General features: G+C 39.2%; 2 protein-coding genes across 2 annotated transcripts; one reads left to right on the forward strand and one right to left on the reverse strand.

Annotated features, from left to right (window-relative positions):
* Positions 1–234: 234 nt before the first annotated feature.
* Ttc26 (tetratricopeptide repeat domain 26) lies at positions 235–2,482 on the reverse strand. Its single transcript, XM_086838801.1, has 5 exons — positions 2,404–2,482; positions 2,175–2,342; positions 1,067–1,951; positions 553–1,013; positions 235–494 (listed from the first exon to the last, which is right to left on the reverse strand). The coding sequence occupies exons 1-5, from the start codon at positions 2,404–2,406 to the stop codon at positions 296–298; spliced, it is 1,716 nt and encodes a 571-aa protein (XP_086694927.1). The 5' UTR covers positions 2,407–2,482; the 3' UTR covers positions 235–295.
* Positions 2,483–10,646: 8,164 nt separating this feature from the next.
* LOC110191827 (uncharacterized) lies at positions 10,647–12,025 on the forward strand. Its single transcript, XM_020962792.2, has 2 exons — positions 10,647–10,849; positions 10,921–12,025. The coding sequence occupies exons 1-2, from the start codon at positions 10,772–10,774 to the stop codon at positions 11,680–11,682; spliced, it is 840 nt and encodes a 279-aa protein (XP_020818451.2). The 5' UTR covers positions 10,647–10,771; the 3' UTR covers positions 11,683–12,025.
* Positions 12,026–13,187: the final 1,162 nt, after the last annotated feature.

Below are 13,187 nucleotides of genomic sequence, written 5' to 3' on the forward strand. Positions count from 1 at the left end.
GTGGATACAAATTGATGGGCGTGTGTGCCGCAAATTAATCACTAATGAAGCGAAAAGTGCTGTCAGGCAAATTGTAAATAAATTAGTATTATTTTTCAACTCTCAAAGCTTTCAATAATTTAGAAATGTTTTCTTTAAATCACTTTGGTTCAGCTTGAGTTGCGGTTACCCAAGACAGCTGTAATTATGCAAATTGGCTTAAAGATTTAAATTGATTTGATTGATTCAATCAAATTTGTTATGGTATATAAATAAATATATTTAATATTTAAAGATTAAAGTCTCTTCATTAAATTTATTTAAAGCTATTAATGTGTTTGCGAATGGTTTTGATCATGGCCTCTGCCTGTGAGTTGGATGAGTCTCGCAGGAGTCCAATAACTTCAGAGATGCCACCACCAGGACGACCACGCTGAGCCTTGGTGGAAAGGGCGAATAGAACTCCGGCACAGGCTCCTCTCTTGCCCTCCCAGTTCTCCGGACTGGGATCAAGTCTAGGGGTTGGATATTATGTTAATAAATTTCTTATAAATGTATAACTTTTAAACTCACTTTTCAAGCATATCGAACGCCTTGGCTGCCACCCAGAACTCGGTGCACCTGTAGCACTCATTGGCAATCAATTGCAGCAGGATGAATGCCTCTGCATTTGTATCCCGGGTAATGAAAACATTCCAGGCCAATTCTGGGTGACCACAGTGTATGTGACATTTGGCTAGGATCATGCAATAAGCATGCTGATTCTTTATATCCATGTCCGTGATCTGCATTAACAACTCCTCTGCCTCCTTGTAATATCCCGTGGCACACTTGGCCTGAGCAAAGTTGTAATTAAATACATCGTCGTTTACAAAGTAACTACGTATGGAGTTCATGTAGACCAGGACTTCCTCAAACTGTTCGTAGAGGAAGAAGGCCGAGGCCATGCTCTGGCGACCAGGAATGGTATCACATTCTGTGGCCGAGCTGCCCACCAAATGGAGATTCTGCTGGGCTGTTTTGATGTGCTCTTTCTGGAAAAATAAAAAGTTTATATGTATTTAAACATATATATTTAATTCCTTACCGATCCCAATTGTTGCCCGAGAGCAGCATGTACCACTCCCTTTAGGATATACTCGTGTGGTGAGGTGGGTTGCAGTTCCTTCATGAGAGCATGTGCCTCCTGGACATCACCCTGCTTAAGGTAATAAATGGCCAAGTTCAGGCGAGCTTCGGGTATAATGTTGAGTAGTCCTGGCAGGACTCGAAGGGCTCCTTCGCCATTCCGAAATACGACCAGATTGTGACGCAGAAGATCCGCTCCGAACGTGCCATTATCCGCTATATTCTTGATCTCCTGCTCGGCAACTCGACCATTGAATAAACGGAATCTATTACAGGCCTTAAGGTTAAGGGCTATGGTACTATCGCCATGTTGACCAAGATACACATCCAGCACCTCCTGAGACATGTCATAGTAGTCCAGTTTGTAAAAACACAGAGCCAAGTAGACATTGATGGCCTGGTAGTCCTTATTATCCACCAGGACACGCTTGTAGACATCGATGGCCTCCTGGTAATGGGCACGCATATAGTGCATCGAGGCCAGGCTGAGCTGTTGCTCCAAGCTGGAGGAGTTCTGGATCTCCTCCTGCAGCTGAATCCACTCCTCCTCGTTACCCAATTTATGGGCCAAATGGAACAGCAGACGCTGCTTCAGTGGATTGTCCGCCGCTTTGGCCATCAGCTGTTGGGCCTCCTCGTATAAGCCCAGGTAAAACATGCACACGGCCAGGTTAAGATCCAATTTGCCATCAGCGCCTGTGGATTTCTGTTGCATGGACTTGTATTGACCAAGTGCCTGTTGGTAGTCACCCAGGTGGAAATTGCAGAAGGCAATCCATTGGTCCACTTGATGCTGCTTGACTCCGCGAGCACTCTCCTCCTCATCCTCGTCGTCATTGGCGTACTATGAATGGATATCAATATAAGATTTTATTATTAAAAATAAGAAATTATTATTATTTGATATTAACTTGGTGTATAATATGTATGGGCTTAGGTTGCTCTGAATTTAATATATTTAAATCTCTTTTTAGCTCTCAATACAGCAGCGTAATTTCTGCTAGCAAGAATTTAAATTTAAACATTTTTCTGCAATATTCTGCAAAGAAAAACTAATCTATAGTTACCTCCAGGAATGCCCTGGCACCTGTGTAGTCCCGCTTGATGATGAAATCCTCTAGGGAGGTCGGTGCCGGGGTCTTCCTTGCCTGCCGTCCAACGCCGAGTCCACTGCCAGGACCTCCGCTGGCCGCGTTTCTTGAGCTTGCCGAGTCGGTTTTTCCACGTGAAAGTATCTGTGGAAGCGACCAAGGTATTTCCGGTGTATATGACAACATTTCTCGGCACATTTCTTACCATTTTTCCACTTTCTTTCTTTTTTTCCAAGGGATTTTTACTCCTTACGCCTTGCTGGTTGTACACGGTTTGAGCCTTGTGTTTTGGTTTTATTTTATGTTTTTAGCATGCAACGCTTGGTTACGGTCGCTTGGCAACCTATATAGCGTCGATAAAGCAGTTCAATAAGCGTCCTCCAGGATCTGTAGCTACAGCTGTGCCTGTAATTGTGATTGTATCCTTAACGGAAACCAACTTGTTGATCCTTGAATATGGTACACCCTTAATTCTTGGCATATTCTTGCCACTTGTCTTGGCTGATGTCAGCAAATGTGTGCAGCTTTAGATTCTTGGTATTTAGTACTTTGGTGGCGTTGTGTTGATGTTGAATGTTGATTGTTTTAGAGATCTTAAAATATATTGATTTAAGTGTTTAAATTTTCTTTGAGTTAGCTCTGATTAAGGAGTAAAGTGTGGTTCCTGAATTAAAATTAATTACTCAAGTATATTTGTCCTCATTTATTCAATTAAAAAGTGTTTAATATTCCTTAAAAATTGATCTAAAAGTCTGAAATAAACTGTTTAAGGGACTCAATTTAGTTGGTACTTTTCTTATTGAAAAGAAAGGGTATTCACTGAATGTTTTTACTTTAAAAATGTCCATTAATACATCCATATGAATCTTTTCCGCGTGACTTGCCTAGGTCAGCTTGTGGCTCACATCCATGGAAACCAAGGTATTCAGAGATGTATAGCAGTCGCCTTATGGCACGCATTGTTGACACACTTTCGCTATCCTGATGCTGGAGATGATGCTGTTCTTGCATTTGCATTTTGCCATTTTCTTTATTTATAAGACGCACACAAATCATAAATATGCAGGCAGTCAGCCTCTGGGGGAAAAATGCATGCGTCAATCCGGACGCCTCTCGGTGTGTGCAATACTTTAGGAATTCTCATGTATTTCTTTTTTCTCTCATTTCTCGACACTGTATAATGGCTAACACGCACACACACCAATACGTGATAGACGTGGCTGAAGAATTTTGTTATTCCAGAGCAAAATTCGTATGCCATCAAGTGGAAAAATAAGTGGAAAAATAACAAGAATCGAAGTTAAATCTTTGGAAGTTTAAATAGTGACGGAAAATGGTTTGTTCGAGTCTTTTTTTTTATAAGTAAAGGAATATACTAAGGAATTTATATGATAAATCATGATATACTTAATTTAGAATGTACATTACAACCGCAAGAAGAGAGCATGAACAGAAAAAGGTTCACCGAAACCAATTGAAAATAAAAATGGAGATAAGAGAGACGAACAACAATCTGTTTTTGGTGCCTACAATAAAACCAGATAAAGCATAATGCCAAATGCCAACAACATGGCAAACAAATTTACTTTCAAGTTGAAACATTCCCCTCCTGATCTCTCCTGCCCTGTCTCCTGTCCTATATACATATCCATTGCCATCTGCCTGCTACTAGTCTCATTCGGTGCGCGCGCCTTTGTTTATGCTACACTTTATTGCGCTTTTGCAATTTCGCGTTTCCGTTTCCCGTCAAATCAGCCATAAAAAACGTAACGAAAGCACAGCAAATCTGAGAGTCACGACCCCGCCCAGCTGGATGCTGCAGAGTTCTGGTCTCGGTCCTGCTCCTTGAAGGCGCCTATTACATTTCGCAGTCGAATAAACAATGCCAACATCATTTGCACCTCCTTCATTATGGGCTTTGCCTCGTTATTTGTCAAACAAATAAACAGCAGGCAATGGCTGCTGGGATCTTTGGGCGGCCGGGTTGCCAGTCACTGTTACGTGCAATTGTCTCTGGCTTGGGCCCATGATTTTCCATCATTATCATGGGAGAGCTGTTCGTGTTTACAATTTTTCCTTTTGCTCCCTTTTTTTTCTTTGCCCTTCGTGACAATTTATTGTCATCTTCTCCTTGATGCTGAGTGTCGCCCACTCTTCGCAGGCTCCTTTCTTCCTTTTTATTTTGTTTTGTTTATACACTTTCGTATTTGCATTGCCTTCTGTTTTCTGCTTTATACCAAGTAATGGTAGTTTTTAAGGGTATATGTGCTAAATTTTTCAATCAGAAGAGTTATTTAATTATAAATTAAAATATATTGAGTTTGGGTAAAGAACTTAAAGACTTAAATAAGATTCCGATATTTTAATTAGATGCCCAGCTATGCCTTTAAAGTTTATTTGTAGTCTTAAATAAATACAACCATAATAGTTAAATATGTTCAAAGCCAAGAAATCCCCAATGAATTTATTTTAGATTTATTGATAATAGATATCAATAAGTAAGAGGTATATTATGGTCGACTAATCCACACATTTTTCTCTGTCTTCAGTTTGTATTTTTTCTGAAGAAAATTGCGAACTTGCGAAATGAAGTGCAAAATTCAAACGGAAATTGAAATGGCAATGACAGAGTCGACTTGAGTTGAGTTTGTTTCTTCTCTTCGCTACTTCGATTCCTTTTTTTACTAGCAGATATTTTTTGTTGTATTTTGTTTGAAAGGCCTGGACATTGGGCTTTATCCTTGGCTCCATCCTTGGGCACATGTTGCCTGCAGTTGCATATACCCGATACGTTCATATATAAATATATATCCTCGAAATGAAGTTGGGGAAAATGGCGATTTCCTCAAGCGTAAACTAAACACTTGAAATGCGAAAATAAATAAAAAATGGACATCTTGGCGAATTTATTGGTCATGATGATGGCTGCTCCTAGAGTTCCCTGGGCTTAGCACAAATGTTGAATATCACTGAAGCGTGCATAATAATGGGGCACTGAACTTTTGTGATTCCAAATTGGGTTCTGGTCAAGGGTGAATAAAATGAACTTTAACTTTTCCGATTTGACGGACTTGCACCGGATTGTTTTCGATTTGAGTGGGTGGAATTATATGGATTTTCCCATCAAACCACTAACGGAAAATGCCTGATTTTTAGCCTTGAATGCACAGGCCGAAAATATCAAAACACAGAGAGAACCACTTTCGCTGACCAAATGAAATTAGTTGGTCCGAGTGAGAGGGAAAATGCAAATAGCAAGGATCACAGAGCACATATATGTATGTATATGTATATGGAAAGAAATCAGGAAACTGTTGTTTGCAATTAGAAGCAAATAAACTAAATTGTTTCGCGGTCCGTAGTTTTTGGCCAAGCGCAACACATTTTCAAATTTTTGGTTTTCGCGCACATCGAACGCCGTTGTGGCAATTGCATTATTGGTAAATGTGTGAAATGTTTTTGGCTCGCTCTCTCCATCTCTCTCTTGACGGGAAATTCAACGCGATTTTGGCGCATTTACATATTTTAATTAAAACATAAATTTTGCGTTTTAGTCAGCCGGCTGAATATCGGTGGTGTGTGAAGAGCCAGAGAGGATTTTCGAGAGCTGTGGCCCCGAATGATTAGTAGTGATGCCGCAGAGTGGTTGCTGTGATTTGATTTGGAATTGTTTAGTTGTACAACGATTTGTAGTGGATTTTTGAGTTTAATTAATATATTTGGGATGTATTTAATACAATTCTACAATTTAGAAATTTGTTAGCAGCTTCTGTTATGAAATTTATCAAAACTTCTTAAAACACTTGTATCATTTATTGTTGTTAAAAATCCTCTTTAAAGTCATAGATTCCCATCTCTGTTGAACTTCAATCACTGGTTATCCTGCTGGCTCATCTCTTTGAGTCGTTCGATATTTTTGCATGCCTTTGGTTATTTTTATACCCTTTCAGGGTATTGTAATTTTCTTCAGAAGTCTGGAACGCAATCATTTTCGGTAATTTCCGAGCATATATGTGTATATTCTTGATCACCATTAACAGCCGAATCTGCGCAACTTAGTTCCTTAGTTTTGAAGCGATCTCTATATCTCTGTTTCGCTGTTGCTGCGTCTTTCTCTCCCAATATCTATTTTTCTATCTCATTATCTCTATAATGTTTGGTCTAAACAGATACCTTTTTCTCTCTCTGACAATCTCTAGAGATATCTCTTTCTCTATCGCTCTCTCGCTCTCATTTTCTCTGTTCTCTTTACTCGGGGAGTATAAATACAGGCATTATTTTGTCCGTGGCCTCCACAGTGTTTAACTGATTATGGCAAAATATCTTATGATTAATTGAACATTCTGATTCATGATTCTATGGAGTATACACACTTCGGCTTCTCGAAGTTAGCTTCCTTTCTTGTTTATAAATATTTCAATAGCCGCACGCACATCACTACACCGCCTCCCACACTCGCTGAGGGAGCGGCACATGGATAGCGCATAGTTTACTATCTACTAAATATTTAAGCGCAGCGTCAGATCGTAAAAGCAAAATGTATGCAAAGTGCATGTCGAGCAGCAATCGAGGTGAGTTGTAAAAAAAACCGAGGCGAGTAACGGCAAGTATGAAGGCAAACACGAAAGAAATTTAAAGTTCCGACTACAGAATACCTGGTCTTTAAGTAATACAATACTTTTTATATTATTACATACCGATTTGATTAATATTACGTTATAAAATAATTTTTATAAGACTAAAGATCCGAAAATAAAGAATCAATATATTACATTTTACTAAAGACCCTTCTACTTTTAATCTGTAAGCTAGATATATTCTGCTGTTGAGGCAATCACCAAATAATACTTCATATTCTTTTTAAAGTAGGATTTGCTTCACCTACATTATATGTACAATATACCCCTTTGATAAATAAGTAAGAGGTATACCAGCCGTTAGAAAAAGGGTAAAAGTTCAAATAAATAAAAGCAGACAGGGCAAGGAGCCATGGCGAAATGCTACAATATTGAATAAAGTTAGTACCTGGGGGTATGTTGCGGCTCATATGGCATATAGTGTATAACATATACTATGCTCAATTTTTAACTTCTTGCCCAAAGCTAGCAAACCGTCAACACATTTCAACCACACTGATAGAGATATGTACATGAATCTTATATGATAGCAAATCATTTACAAATATATCTATGTTATATTTAATTTATGCAAATTTAAAGTCACCGTAATTATATTTATATTCATTCAAAATAACATTCAACATCTTTTAAATTATCTACCTTATATCACATCTGATTTCTGATTCTTTTAAATAAGCATACTGACTACTTATAAACCTATGTGAAAATAGTTAACAATACTTATTTAATAGCGGAGTTATAATTAGAAGCATATTGTGGAATTAGCCTTATCAATGTATAATTTATTAAATTTTCATTCAGTTTCCCTTATAAACTGTCGAGTTGTTTCCTTGAATATTTCCCCATCTCCCTGGGAGTAACGTAGTCCGTAGTTTTCATTGCAACTTTCAAATTAATGCTTATCGGAACGACAGTCTTGCAGCGCCAAGTTACGCATCGATGCCAATGCAAACACGGCACATGGCAGAGGGACAAAATTTCTTAATTTCAGCCAGGGAATACCCAATGCTCCTTCTCCTCGTACTGCCACCAGTTCCATGTCCTCATCCGATGCCTGTGCGTTGGCAAATAAAAGCAGGAAAGTGCCAAAGCCGCAATGTGTCTGGCTCTGGGTCTCTGGCCCATGTTCCTGGCATCCTCCAACATACATATATCTATGTATGGCCAACATGTCTTGTGCCTCTTCGCTCTATGCGGCCACGCCCACACAATCAGGCGCCCATTTATGCACTAATTAAAATTTTATCGTTAAATCTTGTTTGCATGCATTGCTACAAGCGGGCAGATTGCACCATTGGCTCCTTGCTGGCACATCCCCCGCCGAATGCAAGCAATGTGAACATTTTTCGTTGAAAATGTTTGGCAACAGTTATTTGCACTTTCCCGATTCCCCCGGCATCCAGCCAGCCACGCCCATTTTTTGGAGGGAGGCAGAGGATGGGAAAGCTGCTAGGCCATAGGATTTTCATAGCGCTTAATGCCCGGCACAAGCATTTTCATATTTTATTTGTGCACTAGTCGATGCCAAAAACCGAGGGGCTCTCGATAAGTGGTCCTACACAAGGAGATTTTTCCGTTCTAAAATGTTTTAAAATACTTATCACATTGTAATTTGCAGGATTTATGGGGTTATGAAACTTAAAAAGTGTTACCATGCCATCTTTATCAAAAATTGTTAAGTAAACCGGAAATAAAAGCATCAATAAATCAAATCTATTGATTCTATTGATATTGATAAATCTGAAACATTTTATTATATTTAAAATTTTTTCCGAGTGCATTTCAAGTGTTTGCAAATAGAGATTCTATTTGACCTTCGATGGGAAATGTGAAATATCCTTTCGAAATCACTGCCACTGTCATTTTGTCAACCATTTTTCAATTACACCTTATCTCGCGCTCACTCACCAAAATCGACTATAAAACCGAAATTCAATTTCAAAATGTTGAAACCAAAATCCAAAAAAAAAGTCGTACAACTTTTTCGTTTGCCGCTCCACTCGCTGTGTCAACTTTTTTAATTTAATATATACAGTGCGTATGCGTAATTTTTGTGGCTTTAAGCGGCAGCTGCTGCCTCCGTGTGACACTGTGTGCGTATATTTTTTGGGAGCATGAGTGTGGTTAGGTTTTGGGGAAAAAGAAGCAAAAAATTTAATTAAAACGTTGCATAAATGAAATTCAAATTCGAAATTGCAAGCAAAATGAATAATTGAATGGACCATGGCAGTTGACTAGCTGCGACTGATGTTTTTAGTTAATTTTTGTCAGCGCGCGGTCTCCCGTTCAGTTTGACACGCCTCGATTGGTTTGATGACAGTGGTTATTCCGAAAATTGGATAAATATACTGTATATATAAATAAATTTTATTATGTATATACATTTTATGAAATCTCTATATGTTTAATATAAGGAAGGATCATACATTATTTGGGTCATCAGTTTGGGACAAAAAATAAATGAGAGTGATACTTCAGCTTGTAATTTGAATACTTTATTTTATAGTTTAAGAATTTTTGGTACTAATTTCATTTATTAATTATGTGAAAATTGTATTTTTTTTTATTTATAGAGCACTGTATCTGTAACTGTGTCCTGTTACTGTTTATTTTCTAGTCAGTAAACAAATCAACCGCAAAACAAATTACTAATTTAATTTTCATTGCATTCAAATAAATATTAAAGCTTTACTTGTTTCGCTTTTATTTTTTTTCGTGGGGGAAAAAAATCGGAAAAATAAATTGTCGCTGCCATGTGGTTATTTTGTTTGCTTTTGTTTGATTTTAGAAATCTACTTTATGGCTGGTCGCAAATGTCCCAGAGATGATTTTTTTTTGACTTTATGTGCTTTAGAGCTAAGGATTGTCACGCCCACACTTAGGACCAAAAGTGAAACAAGTTAAGAAAAGTATTAAGTATTAAAGAATATGAAATTCTCTTTGTCGATTGATGATCCAATAAAACCTAAATTAAATTGTATTAAGTGTGGGAAAGATCTTTCTTAAAAAAGTATTTCTAGTTCTGATTTCAAATTATATTTTTTCTGGGTGTGGAAAGACTCAAATTGTTAATATATATATCTAAAATGCCTAAAATGGTACTTCAATGTACTAGAAATTATCTAAAATATATCTTAAATGTTTACTTTTCAATTTGAAATATATTTCCTGGCATAAATCCGTGCAACGTTTATCAAAATGTTTATGAAAATAAAATGCCCCATTGTAAGCGTACACAAAATGAGAACAAACTTATTTATTACCTTTGTTTAGACTTTATATGACACGACGTTGCCTCTGTTGAAGGCACTTGAGCAAATGGCATTAGCATTGTCCTTGCTGCCTTCGTGCCTTGCAGACTCCTTGCCATCCTTCGGCTCTCTTGTCTTCTTGAAAGTCTGAACAAGTTTCTTATCGCGGCAAAATGTTATTTTTTCTCGGTTGGGTTTACTTTGCGCTTGATTTGTTTTCGTTAGTTTGTGTTGCGGGTGTGTGTCTGGGGTTTGCGAAAATTCTGCTTTATTCTATGGAAATTTCGCCTTTCCTTGGTTCCATTAGCCTTTCGGCATAAGTGAGTGTGTGGAAAGGGACTTGCCTCAGTGCGAAGCGTAAAGTGTGGAAACTCCCAGGCTGGGGAGTTAATTTCCCAGAACTTTTGATTGCTCAATTTGGGAGGCTTCAAAGATTTTACATATTAAAGTGGAGGATCCAAATCGGATTTTTATATTCAGTGATTTTGGTTAAGTCAAAGAGGGGAATCATATATAAGTATCTATAATAATATAGCCTTGGTAAAAATCCAAATCAATGGAATATTTGAACGTGTCAAATCTATATGTAAATTATAACCCTTTCCCTACCCTTCAATCTGGTTATTTGAGTATCAAAAATCAAATTTATTGTAAGAATTACTAGTGAACTTTATTAGTGAACATGTGCGAGATAAAGAAGAATTTTGTATCGCATGATTTGGTGCACAATCTGAAGTGCGCTTCACGTGCCCCCAGAGTTGTAAGCACTGACATAACCACATATCCTTGAATCTACAATATGTACTATTGATTACCTCCTCTCCCAATTAGAGACACAGTATGAAGGCGACCAAGACATGGCCCGGAGCCCGTTTCATGTGCGTTGGCAAGAATGGAGATTTGAACACCGCGGCCTATTGTTTGGCGGAACTAATGCACGAACCCTTTCAGCCCTTTCCCATGGCCACGGTGGCAGTACATTATTCAATTAAAGATGATTTTATCGAGAGGTTAAGGAGTCGCTTCCGGCAGGTGAAACCGCATGTGGCCAATCATCCCAACTATGAGCGATCTCTGGCCGAATTGCAATACGGCTTGCGGCCATATAAATATGTTCTGGCCGATGTGGCCGATGCTCCGGCCTGTGCCAGTCCAATTTTGGTCACGGGCAACGATACTCACTTGATCTTTCCCAGCGGTGCCAGTGGGGCCACTACTCTGCACACCTTTCGGTCCATTCGGGATGTGGCTCAGATCTTTTCTAAGGAGACACCGCCTTTCGATGCGGTGTACTATTTTGACGAGAGCGTTGTGGACATCTATGTCCTGGCGCCGCTCGTCAAGTGTGTGCAGTTCTTTGTGAACTGCATGGATGCCTGCCTGGTGGAGATTATGCCTCACTATATGGATCACAATCCCATGGCGATCTATAAACGGGGCTATCACTATGAGACGCTCGAGATGCGTAACGAGTGGAAGATCATTGTTTTTCCGTACAGTTCGGCCATCCTGCGGCAATGCTGCTGCCCCACCGGCCATTGTCGTTGCTATGCCACACATTCAGCCTGCTGTGAGGACCACTTGAATACTTAGGAGCTGTGAAGATTCCTCTCTCACTCTCAGGAATATGTCGTAACTCCATCTTGGCACAGGAAAACTCGACTTCCTTCGTCGGCGGGAAATCCTTCGACTGTCTGCGTCGCCCCAGAAATCCGCAGTTCCAATGAGTAGTTTGCGACTGGCAACACATGTGAGCCATAATTTTCGCGCTAGTTACTTCTTGGATTGCTAGTAAAGTGGTTATTGGCTAAGTGAGAAATTGTGGTTATTATTGTGTACCTTCTTCTCGAGTATTACCATATTTAGTTGTACGGAGATCTTGACCTAATTTATAAAGTAAAAGGGAATCACGTTTTAAAGTACATTATTTAAGATATGAAATAATAGTTATATTTCCTTGCCTTCGAATCCCCTCTGTACCTGCAGCAAAAATAATTTTGGCTGTATTTATCAAGCCAAGTCCCCCCCACCGCCTTTTGGCCAACCGCTAGCAGGATGTCGCCGACTGTTGGCTTTTAATAAAACTTGCACACAGCCGCCAAGTAAGTATTTGCCTTGGCCTTGCCGAAAAAGAACTTGGAGAGGAACTGAAAGTCGTGAGGAGGAGGAGGACCAAACTCCTAAACCGACACAAGTCTGGCAGCCATTAGTTGCGGCTGCTGATGCGGCAGCTTGTCGCCGAGGCATTGACTTCTCTCGGTTTGCCGTCGAGTAGTTGGTGGGCTTTTATGTGCCAACTTGTTAATGAGTTTGCCAGGATGCGAGAAGGACTCCCTGATTCCCCTCCCCCAGAGCATCCGATCTGATCCGCCAAGGGTCGGCCTATATGCTGCACTTACTTACTTACCTTCTGGAATTTGGCATTGAAAAGCCAAAACTACTGCAATCACCGGCATCTGTCTGGAATATGTATCTCCATCTGCTGCACTCGTTTTGTCTGACTGGCTGAGTGACTGTTTATTTGTCAGAGCTGTCTGCCATTTTGATTTGCAGTCTGACATATTTTGGCCGCACTTCACCATTTTTGACGGTCTTCGTTGGCAATGAAAAATTGCAATGGGAAAATGATGTTGTACATTAATATTTTACCCAATGGAAGTGACTTTGTTTGTTACTGTTGGCTGCTACGAGTTTGCAAGAAAAACATCAAAGTATTATAATAAATGTGTTCAATAAAGAATATCTCTTTACAATCTTTATACAAATTTTATCTTTTCTTTAATTTCTCCTCTGTAAATAAAGCAATGGTTTTGTTGAAGTATTTCCTGAGGGTAACCAGGTGGTCGGTGGTCGTACTTGTCTACAAATTTTACAACCCAAATAACAAAGTAACCATAATGTTCATAAAATGGCACAAACAATCATCTAAAACCGCTGCCTGCATACAATGCAAGGCAAAACAGAGCAATTTCGACCAAATGTCTCTCAAAATGACCGCAACAATTTGAAAAACATTACCCATACGCCGCGTATGACACGAAAATGCAAGGCAGATGGGGTAACCGAAAAAGGGAGGTGGCAGTGGTTGAAATACACTC

Source organism: Drosophila serrata, unplaced genomic scaffold (genome assembly GCF_035046125.1).
Source record: "Drosophila serrata isolate PLE 108 unplaced genomic scaffold, ASM3504612v1 contig_360, whole genome shotgun sequence".
In the NCBI taxonomy this organism is placed as follows: Eukaryota; Metazoa; Arthropoda; class Insecta; order Diptera; family Drosophilidae; genus Drosophila; species Drosophila serrata.

Bases quoted from the DNA above. Each gene is read 5' to 3' on its own strand.
- Ttc26 (XM_086838801.1), bottom strand. The intron at 1,014-1,066 runs GTAAGGAATTAA...TTATTTTTCCAG, and splicing joins TCGGGCAACAATTGGGATCG to AAAGAGCACATCAAAACAGC. The intron at 495-552 runs GTGAGTTTAAAA...TCCAACCCCTAG, and splicing joins GCGTTCGATATGCTTGAAAA to ACTTGATCCCAGTCCGGAGA.
- LOC110191827 (XM_020962792.2), top strand. From the start codon at position 10,772: ATGTGCGAGATAAAGAAGAATTTTGTATCGCATGATTTGGTGCACAAT. The intron at 10,850-10,920 runs GTAAGCACTGAC...TCTCCCAATTAG, and splicing joins CTTCACGTGCCCCCAGAGTT to AGACACAGTATGAAGGCGAC.